Here is a 23,397-nt window from a genome sequence, read left to right on the forward strand (position 1 = left end):
GCGGCTGCGCTCGTTCGGGCTCGGCTCGGCTCGGCCGCTAAGCTCGGCTCGGCTCGGCTCGGCCCGGCCGTTCGGCTCGGCTCGGCTCGGCTCGGCCGCTCGGCTCGGCTCGGCTCCGCTCGGCGGCTCGACTCGGCCCGGCGGCTCGGCTCGGCTGGGCTGCGCGGCCGCGGACTGACGGACGGGCGTGCGCCGGGGGCGCGGGGCGCGGGGCGCGGGCCTCGGCGGCGGCGGCGGCGGCGGCGGCGGCGGAAGCCTGGTGCCCCCGCCCGCCCGGTCCTCTCCGAGAGCGGAGGCAGAGCCGCGGGCCGGGCCGCAGCGGAGCCGGGCGCGGGGGGCGGCGGCGCGGGGAGGCGCGGGGGGCGCGGAGCGAGCGCGGCCCGCCCGGGCGCCGCCGACCCGGCCCAGCGCACGGACGCGCGGACGGACGGACGGACGGACGCGGACGGACGCGGCCCCTCCCTGCCGCCGCCGCCCGCCCGCCCGGGGCTCCCACCTCGCCGGCGCCGGGCCCGGGAGCGATGACATCGACGGGGAAGGACGGCGGCGGGGCGCAGCACGCGCAGTATGTGGGGCCGTACCGGCTGGAGAAGACGCTGGGCAAGGGGCAGACAGGTGCGTGCGCGCCGGGGGGCGCGGGGGGCTGGGGGCCGGGGGAGCGGGGGCTCGGGGGGCGCCGAGGCGACACGGGGCACGGGGGGGCACCGAGGGGGCCGGGGACGCCGAGGAGAACGGGGGCCGGAGAGACCAGGGCTCCGGGGGGACGGGGGGTTTCTGGGAGACCCGGGGTCCATGGGGCCCGGGGACACGAGGGCGGGGGCGACCGGGGCCCGGGGACACCGAGGGGACTGGGGACAGGGATGGGGACCGGGCGCCGCGGAGGCGCAGGGGCGCAGGGGCGCAGGGGCGCGCAGGCCCGCCGCCGGGGAGGCCGTGCTGACTGCGCGCCGGGGGCGGGGGCGGGGGGAGGCCCGGAAGGAGGTCGTCCCGAGCGGGGAGCTGTAGGCCCGGCCCGCGGCTCCGGCCGGCGGTCGCGAACAATGGGCGGCTGGGCGCCGGGTCCCGCGGAGGAGCCCGCAGGCCGCGCGGCTGCGGTCGGCCGGGCGCGGCCCAAGGACACGCGGCGCGGACGGGGGCGCACGGGCCGGGCCGGGCCGGGCCAGCGCCCCTCGGCTCCGGTTGCAGGTGCGCGGCCGCGGCCGCATTGTGCGCCCGAGCGACCGGGCCCATTGTGCCGCGGGAGGAGGGGGCCGGGCGGGCGCCCATCTGCCGTCTGCCGCGGCCGCGCTAATAGGCGTGCTGCCCGAGCAGCTGCGCCCCGGGCCGCGCGCCCCCGGCCGCGACCCCCAACTCCCGGCGGCGGCCGGCCAGCGGGCAGGCGGGCAGGGAGGCGGCCCGCGCGTCTAGCGGACGATCAGGCCCCTTGGCCCGACTGGGACCTTCCCGCACGGTGGGAGTGGAGAGTCCCCAGGCGGCTCGCTGGGCTGGACAGCGCCTGGCACTCCTCTTAGCCTCTGTGCGCGCTGCCTGCGACACTGCACTGCCCCAGGGGAGGGACCGGGAGGCTGGTCCTGGCCGGATCCCGGATCTCCGGCCCTGGATCCCCAAACCCCAGCCTGTGGGAGGAGGGGGCTCCCCGGCTTGTCCCGGCTGTCTTTCTGGTAATCAGGCTAGGTCCCCGCATCCAGCTGGCCAGGCGTTCACAGAGTGGCTTTGTGGGAGGCTGGGCTCAGCCATTTTCTTTCTTCTCCCAGGATGGGCCTCTCCTAGCAGCCCAGAGGTCCGCTGGGCCTGACTGCTTACCCCTGTCTCTTTGGGAAGTTCCTCAGACCCCAGGCCAGCAGGGGAGGGACCAGGGGAGGAGGAGGGTGCAGCCTTGCTGATCCCACCCTACCGGTGCAGGGTGGGGGCCCAGGGGGGAGCTGCTCTGGCTGGGAGGCTGCAGGCCCTGCCCAAGCCCCCTGGGCGGCACAGAGGTGGAGCTAGAGGTGGTGTGAGGGAGGCAGGTGGTCCAGACCCTGAGGCAGTGGCTGTGACGGGACTTGGGGGGGTGGGGAGCTGTCCCTCTTGCACTCTGAGTGGACAGCCTCTGTGCCTACTGCTCAGGCCCCGAGGGGCCTCTGCTGGTAGGGCAGCGCCGTTGGGAGTGGGGTGCAGTGGCCCGGGTTCAAGGAGGAGGTGCAGACAGCCGGTGTTCATCTGAGTTCAAAATATGCATGTTTCCTGCGAGGAATGACTGTAGTTGGTGAAATCCTCAGTGGGGGAGGGACCTGGGGCAGCAGAATGTGGGAAGCAGTGAAATAATCTAATTATCGTACCAATAAAATGTGATTATAAGGAAACGTCGTCGTGTGAGTGGTGACAGCAATGAATTATACGTGCGCCGTGCTCGCCGGCCTCCGTGCGCAGGGGCTGGTCTCCATACTCTTCATCGAGTTATACTGTTGTACAGTTAATTACAGGAGGTTTCCACTGTAATTAACAGTAATGAATACAAAAGGATATGCCGCGCGTGTGTGTCAACAACACGTTGCCATGTGATGTTTAGGAGTAGCTCCAAGTGGCACATGGAGCCAGCAGCCTTCCTCCTCGGGTGCCTCTGCCCTTTGAGGGGAGTCTGCTTTGGTCTAGCTGAGGCCCCCTCCCCGGGGGGGGGCGGTTCTGTCCATCCCACATTCCTTCTGGCTTCATCGGGTGCTGGCTTCCCAGGAGGACTGGGGGGGGGGGGTACTGTGCCCCTGTCTCTGTCCCCTCGGTTGGAGGGCCAGCTGGAGTCTGGTGGATGTGGGGCCTTGAGGCGTGGGGGTACCAGGCCTGGCCACCCGGCTTGCTGACTGGTCTTTGGCATCAGATGCCAAGAGAGTTGCAGTTTCCCAGGCCTGTCCTTTTGCTCCGGAGATAAACGTCTGACCTTATCTGGGGCTAGGCTCTCTGCCAGGAGACCTCAGCGGAAGAATGCACTTCCCAGTGCTGCCTCCCTCTCTGGATGACAGCGTGCCTGGGCCCTCCCTGTTCTTCACTTGCGCTCTGCCCAGGTCCTGGAACAGGGAAGCTGCGGCGGGCAGGGAGTCCTGGGCGGCCACTGGGTCTCTCAACCCATGTGCTCCGGGCACCCCGGCTGGCGTGTCCTGAGCCACAGCCTGCTGGGAGGTGGGCTCTGCCCCCAAGATGCCAGATGCGGGGATGAGGGGCTGCTGCCCAGTGTGGAGTGCAGATGTGGCCGGAGCATCCCCCTCCACCCAGCCCGATGCCCCTCTGGTGGCCGTAGGGTCCTGCTTGCCTTTTTTATTGAGTTTTTTCAGTGGCGGGTGCTTCTTTCTTGCATGTGTGGTGTTGGGCTCAGCAAGCGGGTTGTCACTCGGTGTTAGGCTGCTTCTTCCGGGACTGCTGTGGCTGTGGCTTCAAGGTCATCTTCCTTCTGGCTGGGCATTTCTGCACGGCAGCCCTCAGCGTCCTAGGGTCACCCGTGTAGGCAGCCCTGGGGAGGCCTGGGTCCCAGCCACTGTCATGTTTTCAGGTAGGGGGAGAGGTCTTCAGGACCTGCAGGGGGCCAGGCAACCCTGCATGGGGTAGAGTCCACTGCCAAGGCTCTGTCCTATCCCTGATGCAGGAAAGGCCTCTTCAGCTGGGGGGCAGCAGGCAGCTCCAGTGGGTACGGGGGAGGCCTGAGCAGTTCTAGGAGGACGTGTGGCGTACGCTGGGTGGCCTTCCAGCCTGTGTCCCTCTAGCCCTGTCAGGACATGGAGCCGGGAGGACCTGCCCCTACCAGAACTCAGCACGTGTGGACGAGGCTCAGCTCCTATGAGCCCAGAGGACCCCATGGGAGGAGGAGGTGGAGGGCAGCAGGCCCTGTGTGCTGTTTTCGGGGGGGGGGGGGCGGTGCGCAGCAAGGTGTGCAGCAAGGTGTGGAGCTCTCAGAAGCCCTTTGTCTATGGGTGGGATTGAGGAGGAGGGAGCTGGGGCAGGGCATTCAGATGAAGAGTCAGGCCAGCCCATGAGAGAAGGTGGGGCTGAGGGGCTCTGGGCAGCTCACCTGGGGTGGAGCCTGGCTGTGTACCTGTGAGTCCTCCAGGGATCTTAGGAGAGTCCGTGTGGGGTGCTGGTGTCAGGCAGGCTGGAGGGGAGTCCTGAGGTAGGGGAAGCCAGCAAAGATGGGACAGGTGAGGGAGGGGGAGACAGGCCAACCCATAGTGATCCACGGTCCAGAGCTGGAGCAGATGGGGGCCCAGAGCCAGACGCAGGAGTGGGAGGGGAGGCTCCTGGGGCATCGAGCGCATATTTGGTTTTAGAAAGTTGGGCAGAAGGCAGCTTGAGAGCCAGCGAGAAGCTGCAGGGCATGGGCCCTGGAGGAGGGGGTGGGAGGGCTGTCTGGGGTCTGCCCTGGGGGACTACTGGGGGCCCGAGGCCCAGAGAAGGGGTGTGGCCACAGCAGAGGGAAGGGAAGCCAAGTGGGGAGTGAGGTGGGCCTCCTCCGGCCACATGTGCTGGCTACTGTGTCTGAGGGCCGTCCGCTCCCACCCCCGGGAGCCTCCGCCCTCAGTGCAGCAGGCTTGCCTCTGCTGTCTAGCCCGGCTTCGAGCCAGGAAGCAGGCTCAGAGCCCAGTGCTCTGGTCAAGGGCAGCAGCTCCTTGGGGGTGGGAAGTAAAGCCCATCTCCTCACGACACAGACCCTGTTTAAAGTTCAGAGTAACAGGACCCTATTCTCAAGTAGTTGGGGGCAGAGCTCTAGGGGCCTGTGGGGAGCCCCCACCTGGCCTCCCCCAGCTCCCCCTGGAGCTGTCAGAAGGGCTTATGCGTCATCAGCTGGTGTCCCAGCAGCGACCCACTGGGACAGACACCCCCCACCCCTACCCCAGTCAGGCTGTGCTCCGGGAAGCCCCCTGCTTGGGCCAAGAACTGTCCCTGGGGGCCTGTCCCCGCTGATGGAGGGTAGCTCAGTGTGGAGGTTTCTGGGGTCATGGGCTGTTTCCCATAGGTAAAGATGGCAGGGTGCTGGGGGCGGCCAGAGGCCTAGGACCCTGGTCTCAGAGCGTCCCCTGCCCACTATGGTCAGCCGACGCTCTGAGCACCTCTGAGTTTTCACGGGTCCCGCCTGTCTCCCCACGGCAGCAGTGACGGCTCTGCAGGGACTGGGGAGCCCAGTGTAGCAGGAAGGACATGCCAGGCAGAGGGCACAGATGGGCAGGAGCGCGAAGGGGAAAGCAGGCATTGCCAGGCCAGCTCCCGCTGTTTCCCGCAAGAAGCGTTGAGGCCAGCACCCGCCCCTCCCAGGCCCCAGTGTGCCCAGGTGCCAGGTTGTCTCTAGAGCCACTGGGTGTGGGGTGCTCCCAGCTGCAAGTGCAGAGGCAAGGCCAGAGCAGATCCTTGCGGAAGGCTGTGGGGTGACAGCCACCCAGGATGGTGTTTGGGGTAGAGGAGCAGCGAGGTGAGGGGCTTGGGTCCTGCCCCATTCCCAGCCTGCCTGACAGTGGCCAGGAGCATCCTGATACCCTCTGGTGAAGCGTGTGGGCCCAGGGCCTCCAGGGCTGGCTCCCTATGCTCCCCTGTCCGCCCCCCACCCCGCCCCGCCCGGAGCAGCCCCCTTAAGGACTTTGTAGGGCTGCAAGCGGGTTGTGCCAGAAAGCCAGCCTGGCCTGGGCCCCGCCAGGAGGCCTGCTTCTCTGGTTTTCACAGGTGTTTGTGGAGTGACCCCAGGGCCTGAATACGCACTGTCTGTGCCCTCTGTGCCTGAGCATCGGCCCTGCCCCGTGCCTGGCACCTTCAGTATGCCCGAAGCCCTCCCAGGTCAGAGGCCAGATGATGAGCGGTGCTGCCTGCAGATGCGGCTCTGTGACTGGTGCTGCCCGGGAGCAGTCAGGGCACCTTTCTGGTTACCTGGTGCTTCGGTTTGGAGAACACCTGTGCCTTCAAGGCCATGGGACTCAGAGCTGGCTTTTTTGGGGATCTTGGGAGGAGGTGGCTGCTCAGAAATCAAGTGGCTGTGCTGGGGGAGGAGGCAGTGACCGCTGTGGCCACCCTGGTGTGTGGCTGTGCCTGGAGCTCCCCAGGCCCCAGAACCCCCACCCGCCCATGCCCGCCTCCGGTGGACAGCATCCTTGTGCCCGGGGGGTGCTGGCACTTTCTGGTGGCCTGTTGCTGTGCAGTGAGCGTCTCAGGGCACTTGTGCCATCAGAGGAGGCTTGCTGCCTGCCTGTGGCTCCATGGGCTCCCATCTTGGCTGATCTCTCCAGGTATGCAGGGGGTGCCCAGAGGGCTTTGTGGCCACCTTGGAACTGCATGGGGTGGCTCTGGGCCTGGATCCCAGGCCAGGGACAGTCTGGAGTCTAGAGCTCAGTGGCTGATGGACTTGGAGCCTCAGCCCCCAGCCTCCAGGGCAGGGTTTCCTACAGCTTCTGAGGTCACTAGGAGGGGCTCATCTCTTGTGGCCACTCTCTGGCAGGAGGACAGCAGGTCCACATCCGTTAGGTCCCATCTGGGGTCTCTGGACAGGAGGGACCCCCAAGGCTCATCAGGACTCTACAGAAAGTCCTCTCAGATGTAGGAAGGGCTGGTGTCTCCTGACAGCTGCTCTGATGGGCCCTTCCCTGGTGCCAGGTCGGCTCAGCCCCAGGCCCAGTGGGGGGAGGGCCCGTGAGCCAGGCCAGGGATGGCCAAGCTGTCCGCGCCCTCCCCGAGGCCTTGCCCTGGGGGTGCCGGCCAGCTAGTCAGGGCTGCCCCGGGCCAGCTGCCTCGGATGCTGGACAAGATGGAGGCTGGGCTGGGACAGAGGCCGCAGGGACAAAGCAGGGATTGTGCTGGGCCCCAGCCGAGAGGTGGCCCAGGCCTTGTTCTGCAGCCTCTGAGGGACCAGTGTTCTGGAGCCAGCAGTGCTCCCCACGGCCCCACGGCTGTCCTTCCGGCGGTTTCCTCATTGTGCCCCGGGACAGCAGTGCCTCCGGGTGGATCTCAAGGGTCCTGAAGCTGTGGAGCAGCACGTGACATCCCGGGGGTGCCAGCCTGGTGAGGACAGAGCTACTTCCCCAGGTGGTCACCACATCCCTGTCCACACAGGGGCCTGAGGCCGACCCCCACCCTGGCCTCCTGCAGGCCCTCCCAGTGAGCCTGACCATGGGGGACAGGAGATGCCCGGGGCCTGCTGGCCCTGGGCTGGGGGCTGGTGGACTGAGGGTCCCTGGGATTCGGGCTACCCCACCGTTGCCGCCCACGCTGGCCTCCTTGGTCCCAGGGTGGAGGTGGGAGGGCAGCCCACACAGCGCCTGTGTGGCCTGAGTGACGCAGCAGGAGCCGGGACACGTCAGGCTGCGGCTCCGTGTCACCGCCGCGGGCGGTCTGCGGGGGTGGCAGGAGGCTGCCTGGCCAGGAATGTGGCATCTGTGAGGGGTGGTTTGGCTCAGGGACCTACTGGGTAGCTACGGGCTTGGGCCAAGGGTCAGGATGGAAGGGGGTTGGGGAGGCCACACGTGGTGGCCCTGGGTGCTGGGGGTGGCCGCCTGGGAACCTCATGGGTCCCTCCCCGTGGCCAGTGTCAGCCTGGACTGCAGGCCCGGAGGCCAGAGCGGAGGGGCCGGCCTGGGCCAGCCTGGCGTGGTTGAGAGCTCACCTGAGCCCTGGTAGCTGTCTCCCTGGGTAGGAGGCCTCCCACGGGGGCCGAGCCAGGTGGGACAGTGATAGAGGTGGCCGCTGGGTGAGGCAGGGTTGGGGTGAGGAGGCAGCCCTGAGGTGGGACCCTCGCTGTCTGGGAGCTGGGGGCCAGCAGCAGACAGGGCTGTCCTTTCCAGCTTCCGTGGGTGGTGACAGTGACCTCAAGCTAGAGCCCAGGGCACAGGTGGTGGGGGGCGGTCGGGAGCCAGGTCTGCAGAGGCCGGACAAAGCCCCCCCCCCCACTGTCTGGCCAGGGGCCTGGGTGTAGCCTGGGGGCCTCACTGAGCAGCACCATGGGCAGCACCCCAGAACTTTCTAGCCTCTTTGCCCTTCAGGGTGTGAGGAGCCCCGGGTGCCTTGGGACTGCTGAGATGTGTGCTGTCGGTGTGACCCCGAGGCCCTCCCTTGTCCCTCCCTCCTGCATCCACTCCTGGCATGGTGTGTGAGAGCCTGGAAGGGTCAGGGCCTGCCTGCCTGCAGGAGCCAGAAGGTGTGGGGTGTTGTGACTGTCCGGGGTCCCCGGGGTCAGCAGGGTTCCCACCGGGTGTTCAGTGAAGAGCTCACATTGTGGGGCCAGTGTGACTGCATGGGTTGTCTGTCGTCTGTGTCCTTAGGTCCTCGGTGCTCCTCGTGTGTGACTACTGGGTGGGGGTTGCAGCCAGCTTGGGGTTCGGCAGGGGGCCTGGTTTGGCCACTGTGCCCAGTGTCCCCCTCCAGCCACGTGCTGGCCATGGTGCCAGAGGGGGCCCCTGGCCCGGGCAGGGGACTGTGGGGAGAAATGAGGACAGAGGCGTTGCTGCGTTTACTCATCCCCTTGGCAGGTGCGATGTTCGCGGAGCTCTTCTAGGGGAGAGAGGATGGGGACTGTGGCAAGCCTGGGCTGGGCAGCTGTGCCACGCTGTGGGGTGCAGGGAGCAAGGGCACTGTCTTGGGGCCTCGGAGTGCTGGCTGCCCCAGCCTGGAAGCTCTGGACTGCGGGGGGCTGATCCGTCCCTTCCCAGGGCCCTGCAGGACCAGCGTGCCCTGTCCTGCTGCCTCTGCCCTGGGGCCTGCCTGCAATGGGGCCCCGCGCCGGCTCCCAGGACTGCAGCTGGGGCTTCCACACACGGACATTCTTAGATGCAGAAGTCAGGGCAAGGGCCCCCAACCCCGAGAGCCCACCCCAGCCTCAGCGACACGAGGCCCATTTCACCCCACACCCACCCCTTATCCCACATTATTTGGAGGCAAGCCCCAGACACAGTTTAAATATTTTGTGTGTGTGTCTGACAGAGACTCTAAAAGCGCAGCACCAAATCAGCCTCTGAAGTTAGCACCGATTCCCCAAACCGGCAGAGATCCAGCCAGATGCGAGATTTTTAACTTGAAGTGGCTGTTTCTCGGAGGCTGAGCCTCCACTGCCAGCCAGGTCTCTGCAGTGGGCGTGTGGAGGCCAACGGGGCCCTGGGCCCAGAGCCGTGAGGGTCTGCACTCCTGAGCCCCCATAGTGCTGCTGATGCTGGAGGGGACCAGAGGTGAGGAGAGCCGCATGCAGCTGTCCTGTCCGTGCGTGGCAGCAGCTTGGGCTGCATTCTCCGGCCCCCGAACCCTCCAGGGTTGGTGCTGGTGGTGGGGCAGTGAAACACGGCTCAGCCCTGCCTGGGGCCATGGATCTGCCCCGGCCGGAAGCCTCCCTGCATGCCGTGGGCACAGAGGGACAGGCCCAGTGGGGCTAAGGCATCTGGAGGAGCGCGGGTCATGCAGGGTCATGCAGTGTCCTCCCTGGTCCTGCCTCTCAGGCCCCTGGCAGCCACAGGAGTGTGGGCGAGAGAGATGCCCTCCCTGTGTGAGCTGCGCCTTCTGCCCCCCCTTGTGTCTCGCTGGGCCCCAGCTCCACACCAGCACCCCACCCCGGCCGTGTGGCCCTCTCCTTGCATGCCGGCTTGAGCACTCCCTGCTGGCCTTGGGCACGCTGGAAGGGCGGATGGACAGCAGTGTGTGCAGTGGTCAGAGCTCGGGCGGGGTGGCCACGGCCTTGCCCACCGCAGGCCCACGTGCCAGCTCTGTCCTCACTGAGCTGCTCTGCTAGCATGCCTGGCCTGTGCCTTCCACATGTGACCCACTAGGAGCCGCTGACGCCTGCCACCCCCGCCTGGTGCTAGGGCTGCTCGGGGCAGTCGTGCCCCTCCTGCCCCGTAGTCAGGGCTCACGTTGTATGCACTGCTGTATTCCCCAAATGTGCGTGCCCGTGCTGCTGGGCCATCGGACCCGGGTCGAGGTAACCCACCACCTCCGTGCACAGCATGGGCCGCCTGGAGTCCCTGTGAGCCCCGTCCCCGGAGCATGGCCTGACCCCCGCAGGACCACTGGGACCCAAAGGGGGGTGGGGTGCGGGTGGGCAGACTGGTCCACGCCTGCAGCCTGCAGTTCCCCCACCACGCCCCCCCTTCCTGAATCTCCAGGGGGAGCAGCCACAAGCCCTCAGTCGTGCCCCCGGCCTGGGTGGAGGGCTTGCTGGCCGTACCCTGACCCTGGGGTCTTGGGACTGGGAGAAGGCGCCCTGGGCCCGTCCTGCAGGGCCGGCGGCGGGCGGGGAGCTGTCCAGCGGGGCTGTGCTGAAGTCTGCAGCTTCCGCCCGCCGAGGGAGGCTGCGGGGCCGCTTGTCCTCAGACCTCTGCGGCGGTGGGAAGGGTCCAGGTGTCTGGCAGGCTCCTGCACCTGCCTCCCAGCCTCAGCACCGCTCTGTGCTGACAAGCGCTGGGGGGTGGAAGCCTCCTGGGTGCTAGACCTGCTCAGTGGAGGCTCCCAGGGGAGACCCCAGCCCCCGGTCCCACCAACCCCTGTCCCTGCAGAAGGAGCTGGTGGCCAGGTCTCCCGGAGCTGCCACTGACTCTAGGGGCAAGGGGAGGGCCGAGGCCTCACAGGGTCACGACCGTCATTGCCACCGGTCCTCCCAGGCTGTGGGCACGATGGAGCCTTCCCTGGCTCTGGAGCTGATTCCTGGTGACTTCCCGGAGCAGCCCCTGGCCCCCCTCTGATATTTGCCTTGTATCTCCAGTGGCAGGTTCCCTTGGAGGTGTGTGGGGGTGGCAGTGCTGCGAGGGTACAGAGCAACCCAGCGGACCTTGACCAGTCCCCTGGCGTGTGTGGACGCCCCACACCGTCGAGGCTCCTCGGGAAGGAAGGCTGGTCTCCATCGGCCAGTTATTACCCCTGCCACCCTCCAGAGTCCCCTTGTTACAGGGGGTCTTGTGGCCTGACAGTGGGTGAAGTGCTGGAGTTTCTGCGAGACGCTGAACCATTGGTGGACGGCCTTGGGTTGGCCAGAGGCGCTGGGCTGGGGTCAGGGCTGTGCCTGCTTGAGCCCTTCACCTGGGGTCACAGATGTGGGGGTGTGAAGGCATCAGGTTATCAGCCTCCCATGTCCCGGCCTCCCTGGCCCATGGTGCACCCTGCCCAGCTCCCCACCCAGTCAGCTCCTGCAGCCCCCTCCTCGGGGCTGGCCCCTGGAAGGAAGCCAGGGTCTCAGTCCCAAGATCACCACCCTGGGCTAGCCGGGGTGGGGGGTAAGGCGTGGGCATCTCCCAGCAGAGGCTGAGAATGAGGCAGAGGAGGGAGTGTTTCCGGTTGTTGGAGGGATGCTGGGCTTGGCGGATGGCGAGGGGTTGATGCTGGCTTATCTCTAAAGAGGCGGAGGGCTTGTCTCAGATTGGAGGTTTGCTGACTCTAAACCCCAAATCCCAAGGGATTTATAACTAATCATAAAGTGGCACAGATAGAACATCCTCCAGCAGATGCCACGGAGTGACCGAGGGCACCTGCACACGTGGGCTGTGCTGTCCTGGCTGGCGGAACACATGTATCGGGGGTGTGGTGGGGGCTGGAGGGGACCCCAGGTGGCACCAGTGGCCCAGGGTCTTCAGGGGAGTATCCCATCAGATTCATTTCCAGCTTTGCTGTTGGCCCGGGGAGGGGTGGGGCATGCATCGTCCTCAGTGTCCACAGAGAGCTGCTGTCCTGGATGCTGCCCTGTGGAGGTGGGGACAGGCCACATCCAGGCGTCCCCCTCCTGGGTCCCTCTGCCCGTGGGGTGCTCAGCTGTTCCACAGCTTGCCTTTGGGGTCAGCTAGCCATGGGCCCTCTGACCTTGGGGCTCTGCATCACCATGTACTGCCCTGGTGTCTGCAGGGGTGGTATGTGGAGCCCAGAGGGGTCGTTTGGGGGTCAGTCACTGTTGTCCCTGTTCAGAGGCCCAGAAGGGTGGCCAGTCCCCACCCCAGGCCACGCCAGCCTCAGTCTACAGATCACTACCGGGATCACCTCCTTGTCAGGCTGATGGTGCTGACGCCCCCTGTTGGGAGCCAGGCTTGGGGCAGGGGTGGGGGTGGCAATGCCCAGCAGGGGGATTGGACGCAGGGGCACATCCAGCTGAGGGCTGGGAGAACAAGCCAGAGCCAGCTGGCCATGCGGGTTTCACTCACTGCTCCTTGTGTCCAGGCATGTGCAGTATCCTGAGTCAGCCCAGCTGGTGGCCTCCAGGTGACAGTCCTGGGTGACAGCCCTGCCACAGCCCCAGGGGCTCAAGCAGGGTCCTGCCCATCTGGCTCTGCAGCGGGACCTCAGGGGGTGGCGGTGGGTCTCTCTACATGTCCTTGTCCTTGGCCTCTGTGTGGCTGGCCCTTCAGCAGCCTCATAAGAGCCCCCGGGGGAAGCCAGGGCCCCTGCCCTCGAAGGCTGGCAGCTGTGGGTAGGCCCTCCCCAGGCCCCGACTGGCCAGCTCCACAGTTCCATGCTGGGCCTCAGGGGCTTGCTGCTGTGGAAAGTCCTGGCACACTAGAGGGCTGCAGGCCAGCCGACCCCTCCCGTGGAGGCACTTCTCTTGGTGCCCCCAGAGCAGAGGCCAGCAGCCCCCCGAAACAGCATGGGTGTGCAGGGGAGGTCGTCAGCTCCAAGCAGGCACAGGGCGGGTGTGGACCAGGTGTTTGGGGAGCAAGATGCCCTGTGCCTCTCCTCCTCTGTCTGCTCAGGAGCCCAGGGCAGCGGGGGCAGGCCTGGCTGTGGGTCGGGAGACACAGAGCCTGGAAGCCCCGTGCCGCAGGGTGAGGTCGGGTTCTCTGCCGTGTGTGGCCTCAGGACAGGTGGCCTGCGTGTGGGGATGGCCCTTCACAAACCAGGCCGGTGCCCAGGGGTCCTGCATGGAGACTGACTGGCAGGTTTCCAAGTGCACAGAATACATGGGTATGTGTACGTGTGTGTGTGTGTGTTTACGTGTGTTGAGTGCCTTGCCTGTCCCCGGGCCCTGGGCAGTGGGTGCTGGTGGGGGTGGGCGAGGCGTGTAGGACAGGGCCTGGCTCGGGCGGGGCTCAGGAGGTCAGGGTGCTGGCCCGGGGGTGCCGAGCAGGGGTCCTGGGGCCAGGGGGCCACAGGTTGTGTCGGCGGCACGTCAGGGGAGGGGCTGCTCTTTTCCGGGGACCCCGTGCCCCTTCTTGCCATCTGGGCGGCAGATCCCATCACCCCAGGGCCAGCCCCGAGAGGAGAGGTGGCAGGGTGGCCTCCCCCCCACCCCCGCTCTGTGACCGGGGACAACTCTGGGCAGGTGGGCCTGTCGAGCGTGTTCCGGGGCCTCGGGGAGGGTGACGCGTGGGCAGGCGGGTCTTTGCCTCTCCTTTCTCTCTCCTAAGGAGCAAGCTGCCCACTGCCTGCTAAGCAGATTCTATTATTACCCCACGCCGGAGATTACATCCTTGCGGAGCCCGTCCGGGGATGGGCAGGCTCTCCGGGTTCCCTACCCCGGCTGGCCGGGGGGCAGGGCAGAGGGCCGCGGGTCTGCTCCCCGACCTCTGCAGGAACTGAAGGCAGGGTGCGCGGCTGGCTGTCCGTCTGTCTGGGGAGCACATCCCCCAGGGCACCCGAGCACGTCTGGGTTTGCCCCCATGGAGGTCGCCTCCTGGCAGAGGGGCCTGGGGGGAATCCCGGTCCTCTGTGCTCACCCAAGCCCAGCCCCAGGTTCCCTGGCCAGCCTTGGCCACGTGGGGGTGGCCCGTTTGTCCCCATCCCAGCCCTAGTGCCCTGGCATCTGTGTCACGTGGGGGCACAGGCCACCAGCACCTGCATCCGCCCCCAGCTCCTCTGGGGTATCTGTGCCTTGGTCCAGTGGAGTGAGGCCAGCACCCAGTGGGTTCTGGGTGGTAGGCTTCCGTCCTGGCCTCCTTTTCTAGGTAGAGCTGCCGGGTCCGGCCCAGGACCCCTGAGCCAGGACTGGTCTCCCAGGGAGAGTCTGGAAGAGGATGTGACCCACCCCATGAGCAGGGAGGGGGCACAAGCTTGTTGGCCCCAGAGAGTGGGACACGACACCATCCTAGTTTGGGGAAACCATGTCAGGTACCTTTTAAAGTGCAGATCAGGTTTTTTTTTTTCTTTTTAATGCTAAACCCCAAATTGACCACGTGCAGAACGGCTCCGTGGACTCTGCTCCCTTGCACATACTGACTCAATTTCTTGTGACGTCCCCACAGACTGGTCCCACTTGGGGGACAGGAGGCCCCACTGCCCCTTGGGGGTCCATCTGCCCTCTCGTTCCTTCTGCTCCAGCCTGCTGGGCTGCGGGACCCCTGTGTCTCCAAGGCCACGCTGGGCAGCCCTCCCGGGCCAGGCGGGTGGGCCGTGCCTTCACCTGCCTGACCACAGGCACGCGGCTTCTCTGTGTTCTGTGTCATGGAGGCTGGGGACACAGCCAGGGTGCTCGTGGGAGCCGGGACACAGGCAGATGGAGGGTGCCCGGCCTCTGGTGCCGGCTCCCCCGCAGCTCCTGCTTTATCGGGGAGGTCCTGTGGCTTCTAGGAAGTATTTGCAGCCCCGGCGCAGCCTGTGGGCGCCCCTGGGCCTGGCCCTGTGCCCGAGGGTCCCCCAGCCCTAGCAGGTGTGTGTGGAGTTGGACAGAGCTGTGGCTGGCCACCAGAGGCAGTGGGGGTGTGTGTGCGCAGTGACAGGTGGTGGCTGCCTTGGGCTCCCCAGGGTGGGCGGGCCCCTGGGCCTGGCGGGAGGGCGGCTGGCCCCTGTGGAGAAGGCACGGAGGGAGGGCCTCTGAGCCTCAGTGGAGGGTCGGCTGAGGTCTGTGCGTGCTGCTGGGCCCCCTCCCCAGAGCCTGGGCTGCCGGCTGCCCACCTCTCCTGGCGCCCCCTCCTCCTGGCACTCAAGGACTGACTCAGGTGCTCTGCCCACCGCACCCCTGTCCCTCTGCTGCCTGCCCCACCCCACTTCCGCAGTTCCTGGAGTGGACTAGGTGCTGCTGGCTGCCAACAGGGCTTCCTCCTGCCATGCCCTGGTGTCCACATGGCGGGTGTGACCCTGGCACGCAGGGTCTCTTGTGTGCCAGCCCCAGGCCCCAGCCCTTGCCCTCTGCCGCCTGGTCCCCGCCAGCCTACCCTCTTTCCGAGGCCCTCCGCACCCCACCTGCCTCTAGCCTGAGGCACTGGCAGGTGACCCCCATCATTAGTCCCTAGTCCTGAGGCTTCCAAAACTAGGACAGTAGCTTAAAAAAAAAAACACGATTTGCCAGATTGAATTTCTGAATAGTTACTGGGCTTAATCAAAATATTTCACTGGGCTAATTTTACAGTATTGAGTTGAAAAACCAGTTAGTAAAAATCTCCTGTGGTCGGTCGTCTGCCACCGTTGGAACGGGAGACGCAGATCCTGCTCGCCTGCCCCTTCGAAGTCTTGTTCTGCCCGGATTTCCCAGGATGGAGAGGGCGCAGGTTCTGGGCAGGGGGGCAAAGGAGGGGCAGCAGGGGAGGGGCCAGCTATCTGCTCTCGCTTCACCCAGTGTAGCCCCGGGACTGATGGTTTCACAGCTTTCTGCCCCTCAGATAAGGCTGGGGGTCCCCTGGGGCATCCTGCCCCCACCTGTCCACAGGGCTGTGGGCAGAGGGGCATCAGGGCCCAGCTGGGTCGCAGGTGGTGGGCACCCCCTCACTTCCCCTGGACTTCCCACCAGGCAGGGGGCCCCGTGGTTCTCAGTTGGGTCTTCAGGTCTCTGAGTGCCTGGGGCTCATGCCCATGGGGTCCAGAGCTGAGTGCATAGTAGGTGGACACCCTTTGGGGATGCTGGTGGCGGGTGGGCCCTCTGGGGGAGCCCCGGCCTGGAGGTAGGGACAGTGATGCTCCACTCCAGATGTCAGCCTGGGGCATGTGGCTAAGGAAGGAGAGGCCCTCGTGTCTGGCTCCCGGGTGAGTGGCCATCTGGGGGTGGCTCGTTGTGGGGGGGTTGTCTTGGGGGGGCATGGGGAGGCAGGGGTGTCTCATCGCATCACATACCCTGTTAATCTAGCTGCCTCTGTGGTCGCCGTGGCAACCGCCCAGCACCAAGCCAGTGACTCTGAAGAGGGGATCCCCACTCTCTTCCCACCAGCCATGTGCCTGGGTCCTTCAGCTCAGGGGGGAGGCTGCAGGCTCCCTGCCCTTCCCAGCACCCTGGGCATCTGGGGCAACCCCAAGCCCCCTCTGGCCTTACGCTCTGGGGAACTCACAGTGCCCTGCCCAGGCATCCCTCGGTTTCCCCCGTGGCCCGGGCGGGGGTGGGTCCCCTGGTCCACTATGACCCGGCTCCTTCTGTGGCCCCACGCAGGTCTCTGCTTGTGTGGGATGGAGTCAAGTGTCCCCGACACATCCTGGTGGACCGGTCCCAGGCCAGCAGCCTTTGGAGGTGGATGCGGTATCATGGGGGCCACACCCCAGAGCCCTGGGCCAGGGGGGCTCTAGAGCCTGCCTCCATCTAGGAGGTGGTCAGCAAATTGTGGGGGGCGCTGGGCAGAAGGGGCAGGACAGAGCTGGGGGTGCTGGCATCTTGCTCCTCTGGCCCTGTGACTCTGCCTTGAGCCTGGCGGGCTCCCCCACTCCCAGGCCCCGTGCCCCAGCCAGGCTGGGGATGGTCCTCCAGGAGGTCCTCTGGAGCTCTCAGGAGGGTCCTCATGTCCTCCTGCTCAGGCCGGCCGGCAGCCCCCACGTGGGGGTGTCATGTGGAGATCACTCATCTCACCTCTGGGTCTTTTGAACAATGTGGCATAGGTGTGTTTCTCAAGGAGCCAGTCAGAGGACCGACTCCGACTCCCCCCAGCTCGCCTGGCCTTTCCTTGGGGTCTGGGGAGCCTGCGCACTCTGAGTCACTCGGGAGGCCGACCCATGGTTTTCCGCGTGGTGCTCTCCTGCACACCTGCTGATCCCGCAGACGCGGAGGCCCAACAAGGCAGGCGGGGCAGGCCCCTGGCTGCTGCAGAGGCGGAGCACGCAGGCGCCTGAGGACCATTGGGGGAGGCGTCCCGGCTGTCTGTTGGCGTCGGCGGCTCTCAGGTGTGCACCTGCTAGAAACGAACTATAGCATTTTTGAGTCTGTGTTGGATACACCTTCACGATGCCTCGAGAGCCGCTGCCAAGGGCACACGGCCGGAGAAGCAGATTTTAAGATGTAAACCAAGGTTCAAAAAAGAAAGAGCGTGGGCTTAGTCTCTGTCCCAGGCTGTGCGTGGTCACGGAGTCTGCTGCTCGCCTGCTGGGCGCCTCCAGGCAAGTCACCTAGCCTGTCTGAGCCTGGGCCTCGTGGAGAAAGGGGCCCTTGTGGTGTCTGCCTCCCAGAGGCTTAGGAACTCACCGTGGTCGCGGCGCTGTGCTTGGACCCACCTGGTAGCCTGCTGCTGCTCTGTGCCTTTTTGTCACTGTACCCGCCCCGTGACCTCTGGGTGCCCATATGCAGCCCCAGACAGTAGAGCATGATGCTTATGTTATTCTGGGTGGTCTCCTTGGCCATCTGGAGTGTATTTGAGGCAGCACGTGTAGGCGGAGCTGGGCCGTGTCTCTGTGGCTTGGTCGCCTGCGGGGAACCCCCGTGCAGCCACCAGGACTGCCCTGACCCTCTCCACCAAGCCTACATTGCGCCTCAGGCTGGGCCTGGGTGGGTGGCTGGCCTCCTGTGGATGCTCCTGGGGTTGGGCTTTCCTAGGTAGGGGCCCTGAGGGGCAGGTGGTTCAGGGACCAGACAGGCCACCAGCCATTCCCTGGTGCGGGACAGGTCCTGCCCTGGGCCGGCTGGCTCTGTGGTGGGGGTTGTGGGGTGGGGGGCTGGAGTGGTTGGGGGGCCTTCACCTGGCCTTTTGTGCAGGAGGAGGCAGGTGTTAGCAGGCTGAGGCCAGGTCTGCCTGCTGGGGGCAGGGAGGCCCAGAGACCAGTGGGGGGCCGCAACCCCAGGAGCCTGCCCAGCAGACTGAGCCAGGAAGCAGGGGTGGGGGGAGAGCGCTTAGTCCCGCCTGCCTTTTCTGCTCTCGTTGCCATGGCAACAGATGGCGGTTTGGCAGGAGAGAGGAGGGGGAGGGCTTTGTATGAGGCTGAAGCTGCACGTAGTTTGTAGACCAGCTGGGGGTCCTTTGGGGTGGGGTAGGAGCTCTGGCCCCCTGGCTGAGCAGCCTCCTCCACCCTGGCCCCCTGGGTGCCCGGCTGCACCCAGAGCATAGGGCAAACCCACTGGAGGCTTCCTTTCACTGGAGCTCCAGCCTCACCCCTGCTCCCAGCGGGCCCTCTCTCCCCCACCTCTCCCTCTTTCCTCCTTGCTCCTGGGCCACAGCCCCTGCCTGGACACCTGAGAGCCTGGGTCAGTGGGTAGAGTCCGGGAGTGCTGCAGCTGAGCAGTAGGCATGGCTCAGCGGCCCTGGGCTGGCTTCTGACCACTGGGGCACCTGCCACCCCAGGATGGCCGAGTCCCAGCCAGCCCGGGACACACACCCTTCCCTCCCCCCCCCCCCCCCCCCCCTCGGCGGGGAAGCCCTCTGGGGTGGTCACCTGGGCCCGTGGAGCCAGGCCGGCTCCTACTGCAGAGGCAACTTCCTGCCCGGTGGGCTCAGCCCAGACCACCTGGTTATTTCCCAGCATGACTGTGAGTCTGTGTGCACACAAGAGTGCAGGAGAGAGCCTCCCCTGGGAAGGACTCTGTGCACTTCTACCAGCACCAGGTGAGGCCCAGCTGCCAGGTTCCCAGGTGGGAACACACGCACCTGAGCTGAGTCCTTGGGTCTGCCACCACCCACCCTGTGGCTGGGGAGGCTTGGGGACCCTCAGCCAGGTCACTTCAGGGGCAGGCTCTCCAACCCAGTGAGGCCCTGTCATCGCCCCCGCGTGCTACTCCCCCAAACAAGCAATACTCATAGGGCAGGGATGTGGGTAGGGCCTGGGCAGGAGGGCCGAGGGACACCCAGGGGGCTGGGGCTGTCCTCCTGCCCCACCCAGAGGCCCCCACCACTCTCGAGCTGGTGGTAGGAGCCCATGTGCTGTCTGTTCAGCTGGCCTTGTTGAGAAGGACCAGGGGCCTGGGGCCGGCTTCTCTGGCATCTCACAGCTCTCAGGGCTGGGGCATGAGCCAGGGTCAGATGGAGCAGGCCGACCTCCCAGGGCCTGTCCTGGAGTTGCTGTGCTGCTGGCCCCAGTGCCCTGTGAGCACCCTCTGGGGCACCTGACCCGTCACCGGGGCCCTGGCAGTGCCTCTCCCGGCAGCCCACAGCCTGCCACCTCCCAGGGGCTTCCTTGGGACCCCCGAGAGCTGACCCACTCATCTGGGCCTATGCCTCAGCCCCACCACCCTCTGTCAGCAGCCTGGGGGGTGGGGTGCTCCTCAGCCCACCTTCTACCTCCCCGGCAGCCCCTGGCAGGGCTCAGGAAAGACCTGGGATCAGCCAAGGGAGCAGCTTCCTGTCCCTTTCCTGAGGAGTCATTTCAGGAGTTCGGGGTGTACCTGCCGTGCTCCCTTGGAGATGGTGATTAGCAGCAAAGGGGTGGCTGCCGCTCCTGGTGGTGGAGGAGCCAACAGATTTCATAGCTGGTAAAATGCTCATTTTTTTTTTTTTTTTTGCTTGGACTTAATTTGACTGTTTTCAGGCTAAGAAAAGTATTCCTAGAGGGCGGGGGAGGGGCAGCCAGAGCCAACAGGACTGGGGGGTGCAGCCACTGAGCCAGGCAACCTGTGGGGCAGCCAGGCTGGGCTGGGGCCTGGCAGGTGCCTGGGACCACAGGATGCTGAGGCTGTGCTCCTCCCACCAGCCAACCCTGCCCTCCAGGCACCCCGGGCCCCAGCTCCCCAGGAGCCCCCCTACCCAGTGTAGGGGAGGGGCAGGTCAGGAGGGGCGTGGACATGGAGCATGGCCTGTGGAGTGGGGGCTGAGCCCTGTCTGGGGGACTTCCCACACTGTCCCATCACTGCTGTCCCCTGACCCCACAAATCCAAGAGCTGATGGGGGTCAAGAGGAGGGGTCCTGACCTCAGCCCCGCAGGTGGCAGCACCTACTACCCACCCTCACTGCACCAGCTCCTCATGCTGTCTTTAGCACCCTTGGAGGCCGAGGGGCAGGTGAGCTTGGCAGCAGCTGTGACCCTCCTGGGAAAGTGCAGGGATGCTCTGCCCCATGTGCTGACTCCTGGGCCTCGGCTGTGTGCAGAGAAGGACGTGGCCTGAGGGGCGGGCTCAAGGCCAACAGCAGCCCCAACCAGGGAGCCAGCAGCCAGGCATGGGACCGGGGCCACCCCCGGGGTCAAGGCTCATCCACAGAGCCTGGCATGGGAGCGGGGCTGCCCGCGATCGTGTGCCTGGATGCCTGTGGGGACACATGGTGACCCTGCCTCCACCCCGCTGCACCCCTTGGAGAAGCCCCCCCCCCCCCGGACTGGTACCGGTGTCACACCCTGGTGCCCAGAGCGGTCTTTCTTTCTATAACAAATTGTTTGGTATTTGTCATGTGCTAATCAGCAATAACTGCTTTCTCTTGATCTGTGTTTTAGCTCGAAAACAATTATCATCAATTAATTTAAAAAGAAGAGTTTACTTTCATTTTCAAAGTGAAATATTTCACATAGGAACTAAGATTGGCACTTACCCAAAAAGTCACACCTGAAGTTCCCCCTGGGTTAGTCAGTGTTTTAGCCTTCAAACGGGAACAGGGCTCCTGGGGGCAGGGGTGTGGCCGCGCCCCCCCCCCACATCCTGCCATTCGCCAGCCCCTCCTACAGCCGCTCAGAGGGCGCCCTGTGCCCTGCAGTTGGCCTGCTCTGAGGAAAGGGGGACTCGCTGGCTTCCATGAGTAGCTCGCAGGTACTCCCACTGGGGCTCTGTGGGCCCCCTTCCCTGTTGGCCTGAGGCCACTGCCCTGGGAGGGCAGCTGTGGGAAGCCCCGGAACACCTGGCTTGGAGCCACCTGTGCTCAGTACTTAGATCTTACAGATTTGTGCAGCTCAAGAGTTTCCAAGTCCACGGCCAGCCGCACCCAGAGCAGGATGGACGGAGTTCATTACTGGCTCCTGTGGCAACCCCAGGCCTCGTCTGGCATACGGGCTGCCTCCCCCTGCCCAGGGCAGTGTGGGCCGGGGGAGGGGGGCGGCCTGGGGCGAGGGAGCAGCTGGGAGGCTAGGCTGCAGGTGGGGGAGTGGCCGTACCCCATTGGAGGCCAGGGTGGCCCCGAGTTGTGTCTCGGCGTGTCTGGGGCAGCCACCTGCGCAGAGGTGCTGGCCAGGCTTTCTGCAAGGTCCAGGAGGCCGGCCAGCTGCCCCGAGGGGTTGCCCGCTGGTCCCTGCAGCAGTGTAGGCCCTGCCTGTCGGGTTGTCTTTATGTTGAATCGAGGTGGTGCATGTGTAGCAAATCACACGTGGTCCCGAACGGGGCTCCGCGGGCCCCCCGGGGGGCCGACTTGGTGTAATTCTCAGCCCAGTACATTAGCGTGACGCGACAGAGTGAAGTGGCAGGAAAGATGCCCAGAGTCTGTGCATACAAGCCGCGTCTTACCTGCTTCTCTCCTGCGGCAGCCGCGTGGCCACGAGCACTCACCGGGGCAAGTCCTGGGCTCCAGGCTGTGCTCTGAGCGGTCTGGGTGTGGGAGATTCCCTGAGTGCAGCCCCCAAGGCCACTTCTTTGAACCCTTCTCAGTTCTAGTGCTCCTGGCGGGGAGCCCACCCCCGAGTCTGGAGTGGCACTCCAGGTGGTGCCTAGTGGCCCCTGCACCTCCCTCTCCCCAGTGCCAGACAGTGCAGCTCTTCCTAGCGCTCCTGTGTTTGATTTTTTTTTTTAAACAATTTTATTTATTTATTCATGAGAGACACAGAGAGAGAGAGGCAGAGACACAGGCAGAGGGAGAAGCAGGCTCCATGCAGGGAGTCCGACGTGGGACTCAATCCCTGGTCTCCAGGATCACGCCCTGGGCTGAAGGCGGCGCTAAACCGCTGGGCCACCGGGGCTACCCTCCTATGTTCGATTTGTTTTTTTATTTTTTATTTAAAAAAAAATTTTTTTTTTAAATTTATGATAGTCACAGAGAGAGAGAGAGAGAGAAAGGCAGAGACACAGGGAGAAGCAGGCTCCATGCACCGGGAGCCTGATGTGGGACTCGATCCCGGGTCTACAGGATCGCGCCCTGGGCCAAAGGCAGGCGCTAAACCACTGCGCCACCCAGGGATCCCCCTATGTTCGATTTGTAACACATTAATCTGGCTCCGTTGACTTGTGGCAGCGTCTCCTCTCCTCCCTCCCATCCTCCTAAAAGCTACGTCTACTCTCCCCCCAACCAAAATAACATGTGTCTGTGCTTTAGCCACACCATGCCTTCTGGGGACTGTTGGTTGACTCTCAAAAGTGAAGTCACAAAGAGGGTTTGTGTAATTGTCAATGTGGAAATGTCATTCAGTGCTGGGCTAGATCGTGTGTACCAGGATGACCTGCCCTTGTCCATGAGGCTGGAGTGATGTGACCCACTAGAAGGAAGATGTGTCTGTGTGCCTGCTTGGTGGTTCTGCTCTGAGACCTGGTTGTTATGGATTTGGGAAAATCAGAGATTTCCAAGTCCGTTGAGTGGAGTCTCTTTTCTAACATCCCATGGATGTTTACATTTGTGACACATTCCTTTTGCATTACATGACTTTCTTGGAGTCCTTTGATTTTTCTGGAGTTCCCAGTTGCCTTTTTTTCCCCCATTGCACTATTTATCATAAGCTCATTCAAATGTGTGTGTATGTATTTGTATAGAGGGAGAGAGAAAGAGAAATGGGGGAAGTAGAAGAGGGGGGACAGGGGTTGGTAAGGAGAGAGAGAGAGAGAGCATCTGTTTTATCCAGTTCTCATTTGTTCATGGTAGCCTGCTTCTGAGAGCCCTTTGTCCTTATCAAACTGCTGTGTTTCTCTAAAAAAGCTACCTTCAGGGGTGCCTGGGTGGCTCAGTCAGTTAAGCCTCCAAGACTTGGATTTCAGCTCAGGTCGTGATCTCAGGGTTGTGAGATTGGGCCCCGTGTCGGGCTCAGCGCTGGGCGTGGAGTCTGCTTAAGATTCTCTCTCTCCCTCTGTCCCTTTGTCCTTCTCCCCCTTCTCTCTCTCACTCTCTCTCTCTCTCTCTCTCTCTCAAAAAAATAAAAGGTCACCTTCAGGGGGTTTCCCAGGACCCCCTTCTGGATGGGATCCATTGTTTCCTTCTGGTCTACCACTTCATTTTGTCGGGTGACTTCTAGGAACAGTTACTTGGAAAAGAAGCAGTCTAAGTCTCAGAACTGAAGTTCCCTCCTCTGTGCACTCAGCCCCCGTGGGGAGTCCTTTGTCCTCAGAACTTCGAGGGACTTTTGCTCCATTAGCTCCTGACCTCAGGCAGATGGAGGGAAGATGCCAGTCTGATTTACCTTCCTTTTCCTTGCCTCCATTTACATTAAAGCTCCTGAAAAGTGTTATTCTTGTTGAACCCACATCTTTTCTCTTTATCTCTTGACTCTGCC

At 64.5% G+C, this 23,397-nt stretch overlaps 1 protein-coding gene across 15 annotated transcripts in view; it reads left to right on the plus strand.

Annotated features, from left to right (window-relative positions):
* Positions 1–437: 437 nt before the first annotated feature.
* The window catches only part of BRSK2 (BR serine/threonine kinase 2), a 59,833-nt gene continuing 36,873 nt past the window's right edge, over positions 438–23,397 (plus strand). For 6 of the 15 annotated variants that reach the window (XR_007403446.1, XM_025451898.3, XM_025451901.3 and 3 more), the window contains exon 1: positions 441–615. Coding sequence is in view for 11 of the 15 variants with exons in the window: in XM_025451898.3 (XP_025307683.1) it covers positions 522–615 (94 nt within the window). In the remaining 4 variants the exon portion in view is untranslated. Of the gene's footprint in view, positions 616–23,397 lie in introns of all 15 variants that reach the window. The other 9 variants (XM_049096255.1, XM_049096256.1, XM_049096257.1 and 6 more) reach the window with 3 other exon arrangements.

Source organism: Canis lupus, chromosome 18 (genome assembly GCF_003254725.2).
Source record: "Canis lupus dingo isolate Sandy chromosome 18, ASM325472v2, whole genome shotgun sequence".
In the NCBI taxonomy this organism is placed as follows: domain Eukaryota; kingdom Metazoa; phylum Chordata; class Mammalia; order Carnivora; family Canidae; genus Canis; species Canis lupus.